General features: G+C 47.4%; 1 protein-coding gene and 1 long non-coding RNA gene across 2 annotated transcripts in view; one reads left to right on the plus strand and one right to left on the minus strand.

Moving 5' to 3' along the window:
* Window positions 1-24,310, plus strand: part of SCNN1B (sodium channel epithelial 1 subunit beta) — a 60,153-nt gene that overhangs the window by 12,967 nt on the left and 22,876 nt on the right. The window contains exon 2 of the mRNA XM_077907014.1: window positions 23,664-23,982. Coding sequence (XP_077763140.1) covers window positions 23,672-23,982 — 311 coding nt within the window. The 5' untranslated portion in view covers window positions 23,664-23,671. The remainder of the gene's footprint in view (window positions 1-23,663; window positions 23,983-24,310) is intronic.
* On the minus strand, window positions 21,453-24,017 carry LOC144319187 (uncharacterized). Its single transcript, XR_013385091.1, has 3 exons — window positions 23,641-24,017; window positions 22,992-23,145; window positions 21,453-22,035 (listed from the first exon to the last, which is right to left on the minus strand). It is a non-coding gene; the product is annotated as an uncharacterized LOC144319187 (long non-coding RNA).

Raw genomic sequence — 24,310 nt, forward strand, 5'->3', positions numbered from 1 at the left:
CAACCATTTCCCCTTAGCTGGGGCTGCTTTTGCAGTACCACGGAGCACTGGGGAGCTGCGACAGACTGTGTGACCCGCAGAGTTTAAGCTAGGACCGTCTGGCCCTTTACTGAGAAAGTTTGCAGACTCCTGCTGTAGCCTGAAGGTTCCCAAACTCTACTGCACATTGGACTTTCCTGGGGAGCTTTCCCAAAGCGCTGGGCTCATTCCCCAGACCAAGGATATCAGGCTGTCTGGGGGTAGGAGTCGGGTGTCAGTATTTTTTAAAGATCTACAGATGATTCTGTTATGCAACCGAGTTTGAGAACCTCTGTCAGCCATTCTTGGGTCCCTACTGTGTGCCTATGGCCATGTCTGGGAGGGCTGTGCCCAAGCTCAGAAAGCTTGCCCAGAGCTTAAGGCACTTCTCCTGCCCCGAGGCCTCCGAGCACGTTTGCAGGCTGGCGCACCACGGGTCTTACCCACAGAGTCACGTTTAAATTAGGAAATTTCATTTTGGCATCCGGGTTTCCAGATTCTCTTGGAAAATGGGAAGATCTGGCCCTCCTGAGCTCACATTTCCCAATGGCAATAATCAGCTGGATCTGATGTGGCTTCATTTTTTGGTGCATCACCTGCTTGGCCCCTGAAAGCATTTGAGTATGAGACTCCTTGACGTGATGGTAGGGGAGTCCAGGCCAGGGCATCTTGAATTTTAACATGCACACGCATGCCCTGGAGTCTTGGCAAGTGCAGATTCTGATCCAGTAGCGCAAGTGGGGCCTGAATGTTGTGTCTCTAAGAGGCTGCGAGAGGATGCTGATCTGGGGGGTCCTTGGTGCTGTACTTTGAGTAGTAAGCCGAAGGCCTCCATTCTCAAACTTTTGCGTGGCCCAGAGTCTCCTGGGGGTGCTGTTCAAACCCAGAGTTTCCAATTCAGGAGGTCTGGGGTAGGACCCGAGGATTTGCCTTTCTGACCAGTTCCCAGGTGTTTTGGCTGCCATGGGGCTGGGAGCAGACTCCAGGAGCCATTGTTCTCAACTATGTGCTGTGCACTTGACCCATTGGCCCTCACCTGGGGTGAGGGTGCTCCGAGGTCCCCCAGATGGCCGGATGTTTTTTCCCTCTGAGGTCAGACTCCTTGACACTCAGCTGTTGCCAAGGGAATAAGGTTTTTTGTTGACTTCTTGGGGGCAATTGTCTCTTTGAGCAGACCCAAGTTCAAACCCACTATTTAAAGACGTAGCGGGAGGCCTGGAGAACGTTCTGTCCTTGTGTTGCAACCCTCTTCCCCATTCCAAGGAGTTCTGATCTGTGTATCTCACAACACAGGCCACCTGCAAGGAGGTCTTGCATTAGATACCGCAGGGGGGCCCTGCTCAAGCAGATCCGGGCCCCAGATGTGGGGTATTGGGTGGGCCTGGGCTCTCAGCTCCCGGCTTCCAGCCCCAGGCTGTGGCTGCTGTAGCTTCAGGGACATGGGCAGGGCCCTCTCTCTGATCAGGCCGGGCCCTGCGCCATCCACCACAACTGCCTCGAACAAGAATGACCACCCAGGCCAGGGCCAGTTCCCTGAAGTCCTTGAACTTGAGAGGGCTGGCAGCCAGATCTGGATGGGTGAGCTTAGGCAGATCAGAGATTATGAATTATTTAACTCGCTTCCTGGACCCTGGAGAGCAGGGACTCACCGATTTCAGAAGCTCTTTGCATCCAGAAGCCAGAAACCCCTGCCTGCAGCCAGTCCAGCACAGCCTTCATGTCCAACTCATCAGGATGGCCCCCCAGTGGCCCCCCAGCGGGCAGGTGCATTGGGGAGCCTCGGACAACCCTTGTGCAAACTCTAACTCTCCTCTCACCAGCTGGGCGACCTTGGGCAGTCAGCTGTGCTCTGGCTGCCGTGACTCCTCGCAGGATTGACTCGAGGGTGAAACGAGAAGGTGTGGGTAAAGTGCCGTGACCATTCCCAGCACATGTTAGGTGCTCAGCAGACGGTAGCCGCTGTTATCAGCGTAACAGTAGATATTAGTTATGATTATTTAGTTATGTAAACTGTTCTGCCGCAGTCTCCCTCCCATTTTCCTGCAGACTGGCAGACAGAACCTTGCTTATGCTCAAAAAAAAAAGCACGTATTTGGCAGCAGCTGTATTCATTTTTATATTCAATTCATATTTTTTTTCTTTTTTTTCTTTTTTTTTCTTTCTTTTTTTTTCTTTTTTTTCTTTTTTTTTTTTTCAATTCATATTTAAGTGCCTCCTGTGTGCCAGCCATGATTCTAGGTCAATGCGGCCCAGTATAAATAGAACAAGCCACAAATATGAGCCACCTAAGCAACTTAAAATTTTCTGATAGCCGTATTATTTTTTTTTTTTTGAAAACGAAATAAGACACAGGGGAAATTCATTTAATAATATATTTCACCGAACCCACACATTCAAAGTATTATCAACATTATCTGCGTTTAGAATTACTAATGAGATTTTTTAAGTATTCCACACATCATTTTAAAATGTTTAATTGTGCTAAAAACATAGACCACGAAGCTTACCCCCTTCTCCATGTCTAAGTGTGTGTTACAGCAGCATTAAGGACACTCACATTGCGCACCCAGTCTCGAGAACTCTTTTCATCCTGCACAATTTTAATATGTTATGTCTCTACTTTTCGTATGGTTTCTTTGAAATCCGAATTGTGTTCTCAGCTGGACTAGTGGAGTTTCCAGCACTCACTAGTTGCCGAGCGTGGTAGTGGCTTCTGTACTGGACAGACCAGCTCCATTACTGGGGTGAAACTGGAAACAAGAGAAGTGTAGTGTGTACCCACAGGGAGTTTAAAACTCCAGTGGTCAGAGACAGCAAATGAATGAAATGAATGAATAGATTAGATAGTCTCCCAGGGCATTAGGTTCTATGGAGAAAGTAAATAGGGCCGTGGGCTGGAGCATTCTGGAGGGGTTGGGGGGTCAGGTCACCTCTGATAGGTGGTGTTGGAGCTGAAGCTTCAAAGAAGAAGCTAGCCCCATGAAGACAGATCCAGGGCGATAGTCCTCAACTCTGCCTGTGTATCAGACTCTGTGCAGAAATTTTAAATTAAAAAAAAATTTTAAATGTACAGATGCCAGGCCCTGCCTCCACCTGCAGAGCCGTAGGCACTGTGCATAAGGCTCTGGCATTATGTCTTCTAAGTGCTTGGCGAATGACCTGATGCATGGCCAGCTTTCCTGTTCCACTCAGCAGGAGCAGCAAGTGCAAAGGCCCTGAGGTGGAATGACCCCAGCATATTGGAAGAACAGAAATGAGGACAGGAGAAAGGAGTAGGGGGTGAATCTGGAGGGGGCAGGGGCCAGGTTCACAGGCCCTTGAGCCCATGCTAGAACTTTGGGTTTTATTCTTTTTTAAATTGTATTTCTTTATTCATGAGAGACACACACAGAGAAAGGAAGAGACATAGGTAGAGGGAGAGGCAGCCTTCCTGCGGGGAGCCCGATGTGGGATGCGATCCCAGGACCCCAGGATCATGACCTGAGCCAAAGGCAGACGCTCAACCACTGAGCCACCCAGGTGCCCCTGGGTTTTATTCTAAATGTGACAGGAAGCCATTGCTAGGCTGGTAGAAGGAAAACTAGAAGGTCTTTTTGCCAAAAGTGCTGAACGCTCACTTTTTTCTCTGCCTTATTAAAAAAAAAAAAAAAAGTTTAAGGTACCACAGTACCACCTTTTGCCCTTCACCTGGAAAGAAGGATTTCTAAAGCATCCCTTGGTTGGGGAGGAAAAGATTAGCTTCACGCATAAGCATAAACCATTCCTACTTGGGGGCAGCAGGGTGAACTTACAGACCTGGTCATCCCCAGGCCCAGATTCAGGAGGGGGTCTCCCAGTATGCTCACTCCTCACCCCTACTCACCCTCATGCCTACTGCTTACTTCTCCTCTTATGACATATATTGGGCTTCTAGGGCTGCTATGACGAAATACCACAGATTTTTGTGGCTTAACAAAAAAATTATTTTCTCATGGTTTTTGGAAGCAGGAAGTCCAAAATCAAGGTTGGTTTCCCCGAAGCCTTGGCTGGCAGATGATCGCCTTCTCGCTGTGTCCTCAAGTGGTCTTTCCTCTGGGAGCATACACATCCCTGGTGTTTTTTGAGGTGTCCAGATAAGGAGGCCGGTCAGATTGGCTTAGGGTCCGCCCTCCTGGCTTCATTTTAACTTAATCACTTCCTTAGAGACCATATCTCCAAATACAGTCCCATGCTGAGCTACTGGGGATCGGGGCTTCCACATAGGAATTTTGTGAGAACACAAGTCAACCTATAACATAGCTCAAAGTGGCAGGTGGACAGAGGGGGACCAGGTGCTTCCCACCTCACCTTTTGGCTACAAGCAATGGTGATATTTGGAATGTTTAGGTGAAAGCTACCTTCCAGTTGGAAAGGTCTTCAGCCATAAACAACCCTTGCAAACCAACCAAGGCATAGCAGCTGATTGTCAACCCTGCCCCCCAGCCCTGAAGTCCAGGCATATTTATTGAGCACCTACTGTAGGCAAAGTTCCAAGTTCTTGGGGAAATCTGTCCAGGGACCTCCATACCCAGTAGGATAGATTAGAGAATGATGTATAGAGCCATGATACAAAGCAGATGGGACCAAATAAAATAGGAGGGGGGTTGGTTCACAGAATATACTGGGTTATGGAGGCAGGAAGATCACTTCCATTCAGTGGGGAGCTGGCCATTTCTTTGAAGACATGCATTAGAGAGACACCTGGGTGGCTCACTGGTTGAGCATCTGCCCTAGGCTTGGGTCATGATCCCAGAGTCCTGGGATCGAGTCCCACTTCGGCTCCCCGCAGGGAGCCTGCTTCTCCCTCTGCCTGTGTTTCTGCATCTCTCTGCGTGTCTCTCATGAATAAATAGAATAAAATGTTAAAAAAAAAAAAAGACATGGCATCAGAGCAGGGCCTGGGGGAAAGGCACCCCAGGGGAGAAGCAGCATGAGTAAATGTGTGCTGATGGGAATATCCGGAGTATCCCTGGCATTCAGCAAGTGGTCCTATTGGACACGGGTATGAGAAGCACAAGAGAAGTTGCTCACAGACACACATCCCCCTCTACATGTGCCAGACACTTCACAAGAGGCTTCATATTTGCAATTTAATCTCCACACCAACCTACAATGATGTAGGCAATATTCTCCACTTGTTTCACAGATGGGAAAATCAGGTGCACAGAGAGGATAAGTCAATTCTGCAGGGTCACACAGCAAGAAAGTGACAGAGCTGTGATTCGAACTCAGGCTCTTAGCCACTACCCCACGTTGAAGGGAAGTGAGGGGAATAAAAGGAGACATGTAGGTTGGGGCCGAATGTAAGGCGTCTTCAAAGCCAGCAGAGGGTTTGGCCTTCATTCTGCAGACACCTGGAGCCATTGAAAGTTTCTGAAAGGAATGTGACACAGGCAGCTGAGCCTCTGGGAAGTACAGTCCCCAAAACGGAATCATTCCTTTACCAAGCCGGGAAACTCCCCTTGCAGCACCTGTCCTTCCTAAAGCAGCCTCGCAGGTAAGAATGTAACCTTAGCAGCCACCCCCATGTTTTCCTCTTTCCCCTAATGATAGCCAGCAGTCAGTCAACGCTGTACCAAGGGCTTTGCGAGCATTATCTCATTGTAATCCCCCCTGAAAATAAAAGCCCAGTGAGGGCAGCCCTACTGCTGACCCCATTCACAGATGAGACAATAGAGGTTCAGAGAGGTAATAGGATGGGTCCAAGGCGCCACCCAAGTCCAAAGTGGGCTCATTCCAAAGTGCACCATTCTGATAATAATAGAATAATTTGTGTGTCCCAGAAGGAAACAGAGAGAGAGGCTGTAGAGCTGGACCTGCTATGGGATCCTCAAAATATTTTCAGGTTGACATTACCTTTCGGACTGTACAGGAGCACAGCATTTTATTCCTAGTGGAATAACAAACCCCCACCTCCACCTCCACCCCCAGCACCCCTGGCATCGTCCAGGGCTGGGCTGAGCTCCCCACTCCTAGTCACCTCCAGCCTTGGCAGGGAGAGAAGTAGGGAGCACATGAAGCTGACCACATTCTTCCCTGCCGGCTGTCAACACACATCATCCACCCTGGGCAAGTGGCCACCTGCGGGGCTGCGGAGGGGCGGGGCTGAGGGCCCGTGTCCTCACCATTGGCACCCCCAAGTCATCTGCCCCTTCGGACGAGGTGACACAGCTCCTGGCAGCGGGCCTGGTGGGTGAGGTGTTTTCTCATGTAACTCTGATCGTACGAGATAAAGCCTGGTGTAGCCAAGTCCTCAGCAAGAAGGAAAGCAAACATAGCATTAAGACTCTGTCAACAAGGGTTTGGAAGGTAGGAGCCATCCAGGGCATACAAGTTCTGAGCCTGCCACCTCCTCTGAAACCCATCTTCGGCTCACCCCCTCCCTGAGAGGAAAGGAAAGGTCCTCCTGCAGACACTGTGGCAGGAATTGTCAAGATGCCAGAAACCCCAGGCAAATTTGCCTAGTGGATAGAATAGCCTTCCCTTTGGGGGTTCATTCAACATTCTGAATTTACAAAAAACAATAACAACAACAAACTCTAAATAACAGAAATTTTTGGAAAGCAGTTACAAATATTAGAGCACAAGCTGAAGTGTGCATCCAGCAAGTGTACTTCTCTCAAGCCTACACTCATCCCAACCAGTCCAGAATCCACCCACCCCCCAGAGGTCCATCTACATTCTAGGAAGCCTACATAAAAAAAAAATTCTGGGGCACTTGGGTGGCTCAGTTGGTTAAGCATGACCTTCAGCTCAGGTCATGATCTCCAGGTCCTGGGATCAAGCCCATGTCAGGCTTCCAGCTCAGCCAGGAGTCTGCTTCTCCCTCTCCCTCTGCCCCTCCCCCTGCTCATGCTCTCTCTCTCTCTCTCTCTCTCTCTTTCTAATGAATAAATAAAATCTTATTTACATTTTTTTTCCAGGGACGCCTGGGTGGCTCAGCGGTTGAACATCTGCCTTCAGCCCAGGGTGTGATCCTGGGATCACGAGTCCTGCATCAGGCTTTCTCCTGCTTCTGTCTCTCCCTGTGTCTCTGCCTCAGTCTCTGTGTGTGTGTGTCTTTCATGAATGAATGGATAAAATCTTTAAAAAAAATTATTCCATAATTCCCAATGCCCTAATTTTTTTAAAAAAAGATTTTATTTATTTATTCATGAGAGACATAGAAAGAGAGGCAGAGACACAGGCAGAGGGAGAAGCAGGCTCCATGCCGGGAGCCTGATGTGGGACTCGATCCCGGGTCTCCAGGATCACATCCTGGGCTGAAGGCGGCGCTAAACCGCTGAGCCACCAGGGCTGCCCCCCAATGCCCAAATTACCATTTTTCCTGACAATCGATTTTTCCACATACACATGGGGTCCGGCTTATGATTATTTGCCTTTACCATGGTGCAAAGGTGATACATGTTCAGTAGAAACCGTACTTGGAATTTTGAATTTGGATCTTTTCCCAGGCTGGTGACACATAGTACGATGCTCTCTCATGATGCTGGGCAGTGGCATCTTGAGAGTCAACAGTCAATACGCTCAAACCATTCTATACCCGTACGACAGTCTGTTCTCTATTTCAGTATAGTACCTCATCAGTTACATGACATATTCAACACTTTTTTATAAAACATGCTCTGTGTTAAACGATTTTGCTAAATTGTAGGCTAATGTCAGTGTTCTGAATACCTTTAAGGCAGGTTAGGAGAGGCTGTGATATTCAGGAGGTTAGCTGTATTCAATGCATTTTTGACTTAGAATATTTTCAACTGGGACACCTGGGTGGCTCAGTGCTTGAGCGTCTGCCTTTGACCCAGGGCCTGATCCTGGAGACCCGGGATCGAGTCCCACGTCGGGCTCCCTGCATGGAGCCTGCTTCTCCCTCTGCCTGTGTCTCTGCCTCTCTCTCTGTCTCTCGTGAATAAATAAAGTTAAAAAAAAAAAGAATATTTTCAACTTACCACGGGGTTATCAGGACGTAACCCACTGTAAGTTGAGAAAGATCTGTAGGTATGATATTGCTTTTATTGAGTAACATTCTCTCATAAAAAAATCCTCTTTTTTCCATGTTGCCATAAAAAATCATTTCCTCATTTGTTATACAAGCAGTATCTGTTCCTTGCAAAAACATTACAAAATACAGTTTAAACTAAAAATGTTTTTTTAATGCCCCAAGATCCTTCCACCCAAACATAATCACTTTAAATACTTTGGTTAATCTTATCCAAACTTTTTTTCTATGCACATGGTTACCTATACATATCCGTAGTTTGTTTTAAACAGAAATAATTCACCATCCTTCTTAACAGCTCTGCAGCCTTTTATTGTGTGCCTGTACGGTGGTCTGTCCCATGCTTCTGGCCTGTTGTGCATTTAGGTTTTCTTGCTGTGGGCATCTGTGTCCGTGCAGAGAAGCCAGGCAGTGAGGGTTTTGTCGCTATAAAGGGTGGTCCCCTTTCAAGCCCACCTGTGGTACTAGATCCCCAGGTGAGCAAGGAAATGACAAACCAGGAGCACTCAGGTCCTCCAAGGTTCAGCATATTGGCCAAAGGCCAGATGAATGCTTGTTTCTCCTTTAAAAGGCCATTCAAAAAGAAAGCGGGTTTTTCTGCAGCTGTAGCCACATCTACGGTCTTGGGGCTCGTGGGCTTCGGGCTGGGATGACAGGACAAGGGGTAAGCTTCTCCTGGGGTAGAGACCTAGGTCTGGTAGTGAAGGAACCGACGGACAGAACAGGTTTGGTAAGAACACCCACCGCCACGTGCCATGCACGCCATGCACATTGCTGGGGGGCTGTCTTTGGGTTGCAGATGGTGAGGTGTTTTATCTAATCTGGCGAGTTTCTGAGGCAAGGGAGTCTTGCCTCGCTGAGTCTGTCTCCCTGTGCAGTGTGGCATGTGGAGATGGTTTTTAGATGTTGTGCAAACAAACATCTTTCATCTCATCAGTAATTGTTTATGTTGAGGTGTATTAGAACACATATAATTGGTGACATCGAACCTGTGATTTTGGGGACACTCTGGCTTAGGACAAAGCTAAAGTAGGTGTTTAAGTAAAAACAAGAGTGAGTCAACAGAAAGAAAGATGGGTACCCAGATACAGCCCACACCGTGAAGGCACCACTCAACGTGGGCCCTTGGGCAGTGAGCAGTTCATCCCCGGGAACGAAAGCCAGCCGGCCATCCTCAGGTCCAGTTCTTGACCTGCCTTTGCTACCAGAGGCTTCTGTCTCCAGAGACGGCTTTTCAGACCTTCTTCATTCCTGCAGCGTAAGCTGGATGGAGAACCTAGAAGGTACTGGAAACAAACAGTCAGCACAGGTGCATCATCTGAGTTCCTAAAACCTGCAAGCTGCTCTGGTCTGGTCACCTTTGAACATGGAAGTCCTGTCCTGCAACATGGTAAATGCCTCTGATGGCTTTGCACCTGCACCCTAAGTCAGGCATCTATTTTTGAAGTAAGATTTTTAAATTTTTTTAGATTTTTTTAAAAAAGATTTTTTAAATTTATTCATTAGAGACTCAGAGAGAGAGGCAGAGACATAGGCGAGGGAGAAGCAGCCTCGCCACTGGTAGCCTGATGCGGGACTCGATCCTGGGACCCCGGGATCACACCCTGAGCCAAAGGCAGATGCTCAACCACTGAGCCGCCCACGTGCCCCTGAAGTGAGATTTTTAAATAGATCTGTGTATCTGAGATTTTCTTTAGCCTCTGCATTGTCACGTTAGCATACGAAGGGGCCCCAGGGCTCTCCTGACCATTATTGCGGGTGGGGAGGGAGGAAAGCAGGTGTAAGCAGCCGTTCTTGGGGCCATGGATGCCTTGCTAGCACCAAGAGCCGCAGTCCACCATGAGTGTGCACGAAGCGTTCCCTCCCAAATGCCTCTCTCTTTCGGATGCTGTGATTGCTCTTCTGCGGTGCCTGAGAGGCAAGGGCATGTGGTGTGAGAGCTCTGAGCAGAGGGGTCTGCAGGGCCCCAGGCCTCCATGGAGCTGGCTGGGGGTGGCGGGGTGGGGTGAGGAGGACCCCAGTTACGGCATCACATCTGGAGACCAGACCGGGTTTTCCAAGGACTCCAGTGCACGGTCCCTGCAAGGTGTGGCCGGGGTTCTTTCCAGCAGCAGCAGCAGCAGCTCTGAGCACTTATCTGACACCATTACTCATCTTTCATCCCAGGACCAGCCAGACTGGCACAGCAAGGCCGCTTGGAGCTGCCAGGTGGACAGGATGGAGCCTGGCACCAGGTTAGGGTGGAGGTGGCGGCGGGCCCTGGCCCCACATGCTTTGCCCACCCCCACGCCGGCTTCTCTGGGGGTCACTGCTCTGTTCTGCGCCCTCCTGGGCTCTGTTCAGTGCCTGCAATGTTGGCTCCAGTGGGCTCTGCTCTTCCCAACACCCCAGATCACAAGGTTCATGTTCTAATTGGCCTCTTCAGGAAAGCTGGTTTCATCTTGCTTGGGGACAAAGGGAGAGTGCTGGCACGTGAGTCATCTGCAGGATGTCCCAGGAGGTGTGGGGAGAAGAGTGCATGGGCTGGGCTGGGGTCCCCAGTCCCGCAGCCGGACGCAGCCAGCCTTCCGCAGGGAGCTCACAGCTGTGCTTTCCCAAGATGGCTTAGAATTAGCACAGCAGGAAGGGATTCTGTATTGCAGGTCTGGGTTTGGCCTCTCCACCTACATCCTTGACTGGATGATGCCACTGGCTGCGTGAGGGTTGGGATGAATCCACCACCACAAGATCTGGGATAAGCGAAGAGCTTTATAGGAAAACCCAAAGGCCAGAGTCAGCAGCACAGAGATGTTTTTGATCTCTGAGGCTCCCCATCATCCTGCAGGGAGGCATGCTGGGGCCAGGGCACCTGTGAAGTGGTGAGGGCTCCATTCCAGAGGAGGGACCCCCAACCCCCTGGGTCTTCCTTCATATGGGACAAGTGTGGCAAGTGACCTTCTCAGTGGCTGTGTACATGGCTGCTGGTGCCCACCAGGCTGGGTTTAAGTGCAGCTATTTATAGAAGTCTGGAAAGCCAGTTGCCAGCTGATGGAGACCATGGGATTTCCCTGCCAGGGAAGGACCCAGTCCCACAAGAAGTAGTCTGGGTGCCACTTTTCCAGTGGGTCATTTCTCCACGAATGACAATCCCAGTAACCTAGGGTGAATACCCAGCGTCATTTTGAATAATTCTGCTCCTTAAAATAATAATGACGGTGATAGTAATCGCAGCTACCATGTTTCAAGACCTACTATGTGACGGGCACTGTGCAAAGTGCTTCCCACACATTATCTCATTGAATCCTGCCAACAACCTAGGGGGCATGGGTACTGTTAGTCCCATTTTACAGAAGAGAAAATTAAGACTTGGAAGGCCAACATATTGTTGTCAAGAATGGGGGCCCTCCCCTGGGGAGACAGCAGAGCCAGGCCCTAACTGGGGGTCTGACTGCCCTAACATAGGCCAAACCCTATGCCATCCACCCCCTGATGGAAACATCCAGCATTTGCTGACCTGGCCAGGGCTATGGGATGCGCTTATCTGTGCCACGGATGGGAATTCCTGACTGCCCTTTGAGGGTGCTCCGTGCCCCATGGAATCCACCATCACCCCACCACAGAGTGAAGCTTTGGGACACCTACCCACATACCCCATGCCACCCCCAGATGCCACCCCTCAATGTGGAGCAGTGACCCCCAAGGACATCTCCACACAGTGCAGGAGTTGGGATAGAGGGATAGATGCATAGAGGGAGAGGGGAGTGACCCCCTCCATGGCCCCACCACAAAGCTTTGCTTTTTCCCAAAGCTTGGCCAGTATGCCTGGTGTTACAAAACATTTTAATCCCTGTGCATCTAATGGCTGCCATACAGAGTTTTTTGATCAAACTCCCACCTGCATAAATTCTCAAATCTAATGGCTCTTTTTAACTTTTTGCTTCTGTCTCCTGTGGGCATGTAGGCTATCTATATAAAGGCTGGGCTTGATTTATTTCTTTACTCTTTGTTTATTGCGGCATGCTCGGTGCCTAAACAGTGCTGAGCATACAGTAGGGGTTTAGTAAATATTTATAAGTGAATATGAAACATTGACACGATCCCAAATACAGAAGGTACAGAAGGAGTAACACATTTCAAAAGCCTCCTTCCCTGCCTGTGCCCCCAGCCACCCAGGTCTCCTTCTCGAAGGCAATTCATGTTACTGCTTTCCTAGGCAGCCTCTCCAGGATAGGCTCTGTGCCCACAAGTAAATGCCTTTATACTTCTATTTCCTCTTTTTTTTTTTTTTTTTTTTACACAAATGTGCATGGGCGTTATATACTCTAATTCCCTCTATTTTCTCTAACTGGTATACCTTGGGAGCATTCTCTGTCTCTGATCAGACTATTCAGTGATCTCAAATAAGACGACCGTGTCTCCCCTCCTGGAGGAGCCACTTACTTATCCTCTCCATTAGTCACACTGAGTGTAACTTTATGGGAGGACCCCTAGATGTTGGTGTGCCGTAGCCTTGGGCAAATGAGGTGCGTGTGTACTCGTGGAGGAGGCGGCTGTGCCCATTGATTGCTACACTGCAAACTTCCCCAACACCCACCAGAGTGGGGTCAAGAAGTCAGGTGTCCCATCAAGTCTGTTGGTAGAAGTGGCTGGAAGCCAGGCGACCTGGTTTCTATATCCAGATCTGCCTCTGACTCACTCTGACGGTGGATAAGTTCCTCTGGCTCTAGTTAAGCCCTCTCTGTGAAATGGGCATAATTACAACTACCCCAACCTACTTAAAAGGAGGGCATGAGGATACATGACAAAATGGTTCAGCTAGGTAAGAAACCTACAGAAAATTTTCTAAAGGGTGATAAGCAAGATGATTTTTTAAAAATATTTTATTTATTTATTCATGAAAGAGAGAGAGAGAAAGAGGCACAGAGACATAGACAGAGGGAGACACAGGCTCCATGCAAGGAGCCCAATGTGGGACTCAATCCTGGGACCCTAGGATCATGCCCTGGGCCGAAGGCAAGCGCTAAACCACTGAGCCACCCCGGGATTCCCCAAAGCAAGATGATTTTAAGTTCCTTTTTTAAAGAGGGATAAATAAATAAATAAATAAATAAATAAATAAATACTCTTTTTTAAATAATTAAATTATTTTACTAGGCATTAGGAAAATATGGCTAACACATCAAACATATTTCACAGATATGGTGTTGCTGAGGGCTCATAGTATTGCTTAGGACAAAGCTGAATGTTTTTAAGGAAAAAAAAAAGGGAGTTCGGTGGTGTTATACATTAAATGAATAATGATACAGGTGCTCCAGCAAGTCAGTGAAAATTGTGATTATGCAAAGGACTGGTGTTTGGGAAACATTGAATTAACAAGTGGGAGGAAAGTAAAATCAAACTTACAAATACTTATCTGAGGGATGCCTGGGTGGCTCAGCGGTTGAGCCTCTGCCTTCAGCAGCTCAGGGTGTGATCCTGGGGTCTGGGGATCGAGTCCCTCATCGGGCTCCCTGTGAGAAGCCTGCTTCTCCCTCTGCCTGTGTCTCTGCCTCTTCTCTCTGTGTGTATCTCTCATGAACAAATAAAGAAAATCCTGTAAAAAAATACTTATCTGAAACCCATTTTAAGGATGTCTTCAATCAGATGTCAATAAACTTTATTAATAGTTTAGGTTTTACTGGCCCCATTTGCAGCATATTCCTTTTTTTTTTTAACAATTCTTTAAAAATGTAAAAATCTTTCTTAGCCTCTGGTTTCACACAAAAACAGGCCTTGGGCTAGATTTTGAGCTGAGACTTGTAGGTTCTTGTCGTAAATTAAGGAGCTTATGGAACATAGTAGCTGCTAGTGCCCCCAATACAGGTAAAACAACCTGAATGGGATCCATGTATTAATGATTCTTATTTATTTACTTAAAAATTTTAAATTTATTCATTTGAGGCAGAGAGAGAGAGAGAGAGAGCATGAGCAGGGGGGAGATGCAGAGGGAAAGGGAGAAGCAGACTCCTTGCTGAGTCAGGAGTCCGATGCAGGGCTGGATCCCAGGACCCTGAGATCATGACCTAAGCCAAAGGCAGAGGCTTAACCATCTGAGCCACCCAGACACCCCTTATTTATTTATTTTAGGATTTTATTTATTTATTTGAGAGAGAGAACATGAGCGAGAGGAGGGGCAGAGGGCCAAGCAGACTCCCTGCTGAGCACAGAGCGTGACCCTGGGGCTCCATCCCAGGAACCTGAGATCATGACCTGAGCCAAAGTCAGACGCTTAACCAACTGAGCCAACCAGGCACCCAGACCTTTATCTATTAATAACGTTAATGTTCTACTTATTTCCCTGCCTTTCCAGTGTTGTAATGAACTCATGGATTTTTATGCATTTAATATGTTTCAATTAATTGCATAGTTTTTTTTTAAATTTATTTATTTATTTATTTATGACAGTCACAGAGAGAGAGAGAGAGGCAGAGACACAGGCAGAGGGAGAAGCAGGCTCCATGCACCGGGAGCCCGATGTGGGATTCGATCCCGGGCCTCCAGGATCGCGCCCTGGGCCAAAGGCAGGCGCCAAACCGCTGCGCCACCCAGGGATCCCAATTGCATAGTTTTTTAAAGATGCTCAAATTCTCCCATCATTGCCAGTGAGGACCCCTTCAAGAGTCCTCAACTGACCCCAGTCTTTGATGCTTTCCTTTGCTTTGGGTATGACACGATATCCCAGGCTTAGCCTCTACATTTCCTGCACCAAAACTGCTATCAGGGGATCCCTGGGTGGCGCAGCAGTTTGGCGCCTGCCTTTGGCCCAGGGCACGATCCTGGAGACCCAGGATGGAATCCCACGTCGGGCTCCCGGTGCATGGAGCCTGCTTCTCCCTCTGCCTGTGTTTCTGCCTCTCTCTCTCTCTCTCTCTCTCTCTCTGTGACTATCATGAATAAATAAATAAAATCTTAAAAAAAAAAAACTGTTATCAGCCATTTTTCCAAGAAGCCCTGGTTCCTTTTAGTTGGGAATGATATTTAGAGACCAAAATCTAGGTGCCTAGAATGCATGTAATATTTGCATTTATAAATAGAAATGATGCCCAGGGTATGTCCTGGTCCCTGGAGAGATTCCGACCCCCCCTCTAAAAAATCCCTCTTCGCCATCTCCAGCCTGCCGTGCTGATCCCCATCCATGACTCGGATCCTGGCCAGGATCCTGGCTTGGAAACAGTGAGTCAGTCATGTTCTGATGCTGCCTGCCCTGGCAGAGGCAGAAACATGAGAGATTTTCCAATAACCAGAGTCCAATCCATTTTCAGGCTAACCTTCAATTAACCATAAAAATCCCGCTACCCAGAACTCTTATTCCCTCATAACCTTAGATAATTGAGGTTTTACTGCAAAAATAAGTACAGGGGATTTTAATGAAAGCATCTGACCTACAATTTACAGGATTCACAAAGTCAGATGTCCATAGGAGCCAAAGCAGAGAATTTAAAAAAGGGAGTAAGATGAGCTGAGTATAAGAAAATAGGGACCCAGGGGATTTGGGGTGGGGGGAGCACACGTTCCATCTTAATGAGGGCGCTGCCACTTTTCATTTCTGGCAGAAAGTTGCCACATGGAGACAACTGTCAGATATTTGTTAGTTTTCAAAACATAAAAGTCTAGATTTTTAAGATGTGAACTCTTGTAATTTTATGGGTTTTTTTTTAAGATTTTATTCAGTTATTCATGAGAGACACACAGAGAGAGGCAGAGACACAGGCAGAAAGAGAAGCAGGCTCCATGCAGGGAGCCGATGTGGGATTCAAACCTGGGTCTCCAGAATCACGCCCTGGGCCAAAGGCAGCACTAACCCACTGAGCCACTGGGCTGGCCCTAGAACTTTAAATATAAGTTACATACATTACTTCCATTTTAAATATTGTGTTTGAAAATAAATAAATAATAGCATTTGATGAGTTTTGACAAATGTATACATCCAGTTAGCCACCGTCTCAGCCAAGATCACCTCCCAAAAATTCTCTCGTATGCTCTTTTAGTCAATCCAGGGTCAGGGAATCACTGATCTGCTTTCTGTTCCTATAGATTAGTATGTCTTTTCTAGGGCTTCGTATAATGGAATCAGGTACTATGTACTCTTCTACATCTAGCTTTTAAAACTAGCATGTTTCCTTTTTCTCCTACCCACCTATTTTGTTCTATTTTTCAATAGTTGGTTCCTTTCTATTGCTGAATAGTATCCCATTGTATGAATGTGCCACAATTTATTTATTCACCTGCTGGTGGATACTTGGCTTGTTTCCAATTTGGGGTTATTAATGAATAAGCCTGCTGTGAATTTATACAAGTCTTTGCGTGAACATGTTTCCATTCTCTTGGATAATTAAAAGTGCAATTGGTACGTCATAAGTGTCCACTTAGCTTTCTGAGGAACTGCCCAACTGTGCCATTTTGCATCCCAGCCAACAGGGGTGGGCGGGAGAGTTCTAATTGCTCCACATCCTCGCTGACATTGAGTATTGTCCATCCTTCTAGGGGGTGGGAAATGGTGTCCCACTGCGGTTTTGATTTGCATTTCCCCCAATGACTAATGATGTTAAGCATCTTTTCATGTGCTTATGGGCCATTCATATATCTTCTTGTATGAGGCATCTTTTCTAATTTTTTGCCCATTATTTTGTTAGGTTGTCTCCTTCCTCAGTTGTAAGAATTCTTTATTCTGCATACAAATGCTTTTTCAGACATATTATTGCAAGTATTTTCTCCTAGTGTCCTGCTCTTTCTTAACAGTGTGTTTTGAAGAGCAGGTTTTAATTTTAGTATTTTAATAAAGTATAATTTATAGGGGTTGTTTTTCCTTTCATGATTCATGATTTTAGTGTCCTATCTAAAAGACATTTGCCTACCTAAGATTGCACAGATTTTCTCCTACGCTTCTTCTGAATGTTTTATAGTTTTAGCTCTCATGTTTAAGTCTCTAATTCAAGTTAATTTTTGTATATAGTGTGAAGTAGGAATTTAGATTCATTTTTTCTTACATGGATATGCATTCATGTCAGCATCTCTTCTTGAAAAGACAATCTTTTCTGCACTGAATCGCCTTGGCACCCTATAGATTGTTCTTACTTTTCAAAACTGGATAGTTGTTGTTTTTTTCTATTTTAGTGATTAGAATTAAATCAACTCCAGAGGTAAATTTAGGGTTAATTGAGGTCTTAACAATATTGAGTCTTATGACCCATGAGTGTGGCATATCTTTTCACTAGGCTTTCCTTAAATTTTTTCTTTTTTTCTTTTGTTTTTAGAGAGGTGGTGGGGAGGAGCAGAGGGAGAGAAAGAGAATCTTAAGCATTCTCCATACTCAGCTCGGAGCCTGACATGAGGCTTGATCTCACAACCCTGAGATCATGACCTGAGCAGAAATCAAGAGTCAGACACTCAACCAACTGAGCCCCTCAGGTGCCCTTAATTTGAGTAATATTTTTTTAAAAAACCACTAAGGGTGCCAAGACAATTAAATGGGCAAAGAACAGTCTTGGTGATGGAATGAGCGGGTATCCACATGCAAAAAAACGAATTTGAACCCCTACCTCACTCCACAGACAAAAAACTAATGCAAATTAGAGTCACATGGCTGACTCAGTCCGAGGAGTGTGTGACTCTTGATCTCGGGGTTGTGAGTTTGGTTTTTTTTGGGGGGGGGTTGTGAGTTTGAGCCCCACATTGGGTGTAGAGATTACTTAAATAAGTCTTTAAAAAATTAACTCAAATTGGATCCAAAGATCTAAATATGAGATAAGATTATGAAGCCCTTAGAATAAATCAAAGGAATAGGGATCCCTGGGTGGCGCAGTGGTTTGGCGCCTGCCTTTGGCCCAGGGCGCGATCCTGGAGATCTGGGATCGAATCCCACGTCGGGCTCCCGGTGCATGGAGCCTGCTTCTCCCTCTGCCTGTGTCTCTGCCTCTCTCTCTCTCTCTCTCTCTCTCTCTGTGTGTGACTATCATGAATAAATAAATAAAATCTTTAAAATAAATAAATAAATCAAAGGAATAAATTTTTATGACCTTGGATTATGCAATGGATTCTTAGCTGTGACACCAAAGCACAAGCAACCAAAGAAACATAGACAAATTGGGCATCATCAAAAGTTTTTCATAACCCCAGAACAGAATATTTTTGCAAATCTTATATCTGACAAAGGACTTACACAGAATACATAAATAACTCTTACAACCTAATAATAAAAAGACAACCCAATTAAAATATGAGCAAAGGACCTGAAAAGACATTTTTCCAAAGATATGTTGACCGTATAGTGGGATATATTGGCCAAAAGTACATGAAAAGACAGACAGTATCACTAGCTCTTAGGAAAATGCAAATAAAAATGAAACCCCCATTAGGATGGCTAGAATAATTTTTTTATTGAATAATAACAAGCGTTGGAAGAGGATGTGGGCAAATGGAATCCTCATGCACTGCTAGTGGAATTTTAAAATAGTACAGCCACTTTATTATTTTTTTAAGATTTTATTTATTCATTCATGAGAGACACCGAGAGAGAGGCACATTTTATTTATCCATTCACCATCCATAATATGGAATATTATTTGGCAATAAAAAAATGAAATACTGATCCATGCTACATGGACGAACCCTGAAGACATTATGCTAAATGAAAAAAAAAAAAGTCATAAAAGACCACATTAGGTATGGTTCCCTTTATATGAAATGTCCAAGATAGGCAAATCTATAGAGACAGACCCTGGGGCTGAAGGGTGGAGGGAGAAATGAGGAGAGACCCTAGTGGATACAGAGTTTCTGTGAGGGGAGATGAAAATGTTTGAAAATTTATTTGGATGGTTGAGCAACTCTGTGAATATACTAAACCCCACTGAATTCTACACTTTAAATGGATGAGTTATGTGGTACTGGAATTATATGTGGATAAAGCTGTTATTTTTAATTTAAAGATTTTATTTATTTATTCATGAGAGACAGAGGGAGACAGAGAGAGGCAGAAACACAGGGAGAAGGAGAAGCAGGCTCCATGCAGAGAGCCCGATGCAGGACTCGATCCCAGGACCCCAGGATCACACCCTGGGGCCGAAGGCAGACACTCAACTGCTGAACCACCCAGGCGTCCCCAAGCCATTATTTTTAAATGAGAATTATAAAAATGAATACCGTGCCAACAACAGAAACCACTTTTGCAAACCCAGTACAGCTCCTAGGTCACGATCTGCAACCTCTCATTCAGAAGGTTTGGAAGAACTGACCGTAGGACGAGCATTCCCGTGTCCCTTGTCAAGGTAATGGGTAGAGATATGCACTGTGTTCCCCGTTGTCCTGCCACCAGGACACTGAGTCAAATCTCAGGACAGGGGCACCTGGGTGGTTCAGTGGTTGAGCATCTGCCTTTGGCTCAGGACGTAATCCCGAGGTCCTGGGATCGAGTCCCACATCGGGTTCCCCACAGGGAGCCTGCTTCTCCCTCTGCCTGTGTCTCTGCCTCTCTCTCTCTGTGTCTCTCATGAGTAAATAAATAAAATCTTCAAAAAAAAAAAAACCTCAGGACAGATTTGTCTCTGAAAGCAAGTGTGTGTTTCCTCTTACAAGAATTCGGGGCACACAACACTTACTGTTGTATTTGTGGCCAGGAACGTTGAGCACCCGTTTGGGGCCAAGATGCTAACCCAGTCTGGGATTCTCTGAAGTGTGACCGTGTCCACTGTGCCCGAGTCCATAAGTGGACGCAGTCTCCCCTTGGCTTGTTTGGGTTGGTTTCAGCTGTAAGCTGATTTAAACCTTCCTACACAAGCTGTGTATACATTCCAAACACAGACCATCTCCTCCCTTGGGGGTAAATCTGATGGGAACAACATAAAGCTGTTTGTAGCATTCATTGATTTTTACTTAGTTGATGGCCCACGGGACCAAACGAGGTAGGAGAGAAGCCGGCACTCCACAAACCTCTGTTATTCCTCTACCACTGCCACAGCTTTTGCTACATGGCATGCAATTGTTTACTGAATATTTTTCTGTATTTTTTCCGAAGATTTTATTTATTTATCTGAGAGAGAGATAGTGAGAGAGAGCACAGGTGGGGAGGGAGAGGGAGAAGCAGGCTCTCCACTGAGTGGGGAGCCTGACCTGGGGCTCGATCCCAGGACCCCAGGATCATGACCTGAGCTGAAGGCACAGGCTTAACCGACTGAGCCACCCAGGCACCCCCTGATTATTTTTCTTTTTTTTTTTTAATTTTTATTTATTTATGATAGTCACAGAGAGAGAGAGAGGCAGAGACATAGGCAGAAGGAGAAGCAGGCTCCATGCAGGCTCCATGCACCAGGAGCCTGACGTGGGATTCGATCCTGGGCCTCCAGGATCGTGCCCTGGGCCAAAGGCAGGCGCCAAACCGCTGCGCCACCCAGGGATCCCCCCCTGATTATTTTTCTTTAAACACATTCCCCCCGCCCCACTTTTTTTTTTTAACTGAAGTGTTCTTGTGACAAGAGATCTTGCCATGAATAGGAGATCCCTCTCTTAAAAAGAAACCTGGTGAAAACAGAATGATGTTAATTCCAACTAGATACTGTCACCTGTAAAGTTCTGAGCCTGAGGCCTCATTGTTAATCCGGGAGATTATTGGGGGTTAAATAGATGCTAAGGGCCTGTTCATACCAAACCGACTTTCTCCTTGGATGAACCAGAATGATTAACTGAGAATGGCAAAGGGAGACATCAGAGAGGCCCTTTGTCTGGTTCTCCCATGGCAGTTTATTGGAGCCTCGTGTGCTATTCACCTATTAGCCCTTGGGGTGCCAGACTATGAAGACAGACAAAGCTCCAGTTCTTCCCAAATTTATAGTTGTGGATAATAATGTCTAAGAATTAAATAATGCACGCACCATCTTGCAGTACCCGGGTCATTATAAACATGTGTACTCTGACAGGGCCCTTGGAGTTGTTACTACTGTGATCACTATAACTTCATTTTCCCAGAGCAGGGAATGGGCCCTCTAGGGAAAGATGGGGGGTGGGTTAATCTGCGAACGTCCCTGTTAGAGCCATGATGGCCTGAGCAGGCACACGGAGCTTGATTTCCATCAGAGAGCAGAGGCATTGGAGGGGAAAGCCTTTAATGCTTTGGCCAGGAAAGTGGGGGATATTAATGTGTCAGAAAGGTAGGTCAGCAGTGAACATGCTTGAGCAAGTTTAAGATCTCTGTTTAGATATGAAGGTCTGGCATTACCCATTTGCTGTTTGGTGAAGTTCCAGGGACCGTGCTGGGCTTATCAGGAATACAGAGCTGCTATTCTCACAGGACTTATTATCTCATAGGAATGAGATGCCACAGGCAGAAGTATGATACAGGGTAGAATGAGGTGAAGTTCTTTCTTTGTTAAGATTTTAGTGGTTACAAATGATAGACACCCAGTCTGCATCAGCATAAGTAAGAAAGAAAATGTATTGGTTCTTGTATCTGCTGAGTCTAAAAATAAATGGTTTCAGGAGTGGCTGGATCCAGGTGTTCAAATGTCAGAAATCACTCTCTCCATCGTGTGGCTCTGTTTTCCCCTGTGTTGGCTGTATTCTCAGGCAGTCTCCCTGTTTGTGGTACCAAATAGCTTTAAAAAAAGAGAGAGATAGCATAAAAGGAGTCTCTGCCTCAGTTATAATGGCATAAAGTAATAAAATTGAGTCTCAAGCATCCAAACGGGTTAATATGAGTACCCTCAGATTAGGGGCGGAGTCAACCTGGCAGCTCACAGCAGCTGAGGCTGGGGGAGGGGCGGTTCCCCTGAGGACACACAGAGCCAGGGGGAAAGGACGCTGGACCAGCAGACACTGCACCGCCCACCACAGTGCCCCCCCCCCCGCCCCCCCCGAGAGGCAGCAGCTCTGAGAAGAGGGAAAGAGTCACTCCAGCCAGGGAGTCAGGACAGCTGCAGGCAGGAGGTGGCCTTTGACCAATTGGGGCTCCAGGGATAGAGCTGGGGTGCTCCAGAAGCAGGTTCCTTCTTTGTCTGCGGGAGAAGGAGGGAGGAAACAGGTTAAAACTACCTGAGAAGCCATCAGGTGCAAGGCTCTGTGACAAGTATCTTGGTTCATCTTCACAAGAACGCTGTCTCCTCATGCAGGTGAGGATCAGAGTCTCAGAAAGAAAGAGTAGATCCTTCTCAACAACCCACAGCTAGCCCTGATGCTGCTCCTGGGCCCACCCTCTCACACACACCCCCACCTTCCTGTCCGTGTCTTTCCAGATGGCGGGTTTGAGGGCATCACGCCTCCACGCCTCCAAATCCTAAACGTGGCCCACAAGGTCCTGCTCACCTCTCCAGGCTCCCTCCGCCTCAGAGCCTTTGCTCCTGCCGTCCCTGCCACCTGAGTGACCCCCTCCACTCCTCTTCACCTAGTTAACTCAGCTTCTCGGGGGACTCTCAGCTGACGGGTTGGGGTAGAGGGTGCTTCTGTAAAAAGGATAGCTGACGGGTGCCAGGTAGCCATCCACACGCTACGTATTTTCATTCAATCTTCACAATAACCCATGAGGGAGAGGCATTTTTTTAATGATTTTTATTTATTTATTCATGAGAGATGCAGAGAGAGAGGCAGAGACACAGGCAGAGGGAGAAGCAGGCTCCCTGCAGGGAGCCCGACGTGGGACTCGATCCCAGGACCCCAGGATCATGCCCTGAGCCAAAGGCAGATGTTCAACCACTGAGCCACCCAGGGTCCCAGGAGAGGCATTATTATCCGCATTTACAGATGAGGACCCAGAGGCACTGGGAAAGTGATTGGCCCCAAGTCACCCAGCTAGAAAGTGGTGGAGCTGAGATTCAAAGCACACATTTCAGCTGGTTCTTCACCACCACCCCTTACTGCCTCTGGGACCTCAGAGCACAGGGTCCCAAGCCTTCCTACCATATTTCATAGCTACACACTTTGGATGGATTATTTGACGAACATCTGTCTCACCCACCTGCTTACAGCTTGTAATAAAGGTAGCTGATGGGGTGCCTGGGTGGCTCTGTCGATTAAGCTTCGGACTCCTGATTTCAGCTCAGGTCATGATGGCAGGGTCGTGAGATCGAGCCCCACGACCCACACTCTGCCCCCACTCTCCCATACTCTCTCTAAAGAAATAAATAAATAATAAAACGAATTGAATAAATTAAATACATGCATACATAAATAAAGGTAGCCAGCACATTGGGCACTTAGTCTGAGCCGGGCACTGTATTAGCCCATTTTATGCATCACCTCGTTTCACCCTGTCAGCAATTCTGTACATTAGGTACAATCACCCCATTTTACAGACAGGGTTCCTAAGGAGTTGAGAGTTTAAGTAACTTGTCCACTAGGCTGAAAATTCCCAGGAGGCAGAAACCTTGCTTGTTTTGCCCATCGTTGAATCCAGAGGGACTAATTCAGTATCTGGCATACAGCAGGCATTCAATACATGCTCTTTTTTTTTTTTTTTTTTGGTTGGATGCGTGGAGGAAAGATGGCCGGGAAGGAGAGAGGGAAGGAGTGGAGGGAGGGGAGGGGCGGGATGGAGAGGGGGCAGGGAGGAAGGGGGACGGAGGGCTGGGATGTGGCTGCCCCTGCGCAGCACCCCCCACACACACCTGGCCTTGGTGTCTCCGTGCAGGGGCCACGATGCACCTGAAGAAGTACCTGCTGAAGGGCCTGCACCGGCTGCAGAAGGGCCCGGGCTACTCGTACAAGGAGCTGCTGGTGTGGTACTGTAACAACACCAACACCCACGGCCCCAAGCGCATCATCTGCGAGGGGCCCAAGAAGAAGGCCATGTGGTTCCTGATCACGCTGCTCTTCACCTCCCTGGTCTGCTGGCAGTGGGGCGTCTTCATCAGGACCTACCTGAGCTGGGAGGTCAGCGTGTCCCTCTCCCTCGGCTTCAAGACCATGGACTTCCCCGCCGTCACCATCTGCAACGCCAGCCCCTTCCAGTAGGTGCTCCCGGGGAGCTCTCCGCCTCCCTCCCTCCCCCCTTCTCCCCCCACCTCCTCCCCCTCCCTCCCTCTCTCTTTCCTTGCCCCCCTTCCTTTCTCTCCCCCTCCCTCTGGCCCTCCTCATCCCCCTCCCTGTCTCCATCCCCTCCCTTCTCCCGCCCTTCCCTCTCCTTCCTTCTCTTCCCTCCAGATTCCTTTTCTTTCCGTCCTCCCTCCCCTTCCCCTCCTTGTGCTCTTTCTCTCTCTCTCTCCCTCTTTGCTTCAGCCCTTTGCAGCAAGCACCTCGCAAAATCCCTGCAAAATCCCTGCTCGTCCTGGGCTTTAA

The sequence above is a fragment of the Canis aureus genome, chromosome 8 (genome assembly GCF_053574225.1).
Source record: "Canis aureus isolate CA01 chromosome 8, VMU_Caureus_v.1.0, whole genome shotgun sequence".
NCBI classification, from domain to species: domain Eukaryota; kingdom Metazoa; phylum Chordata; class Mammalia; order Carnivora; family Canidae; genus Canis; species Canis aureus.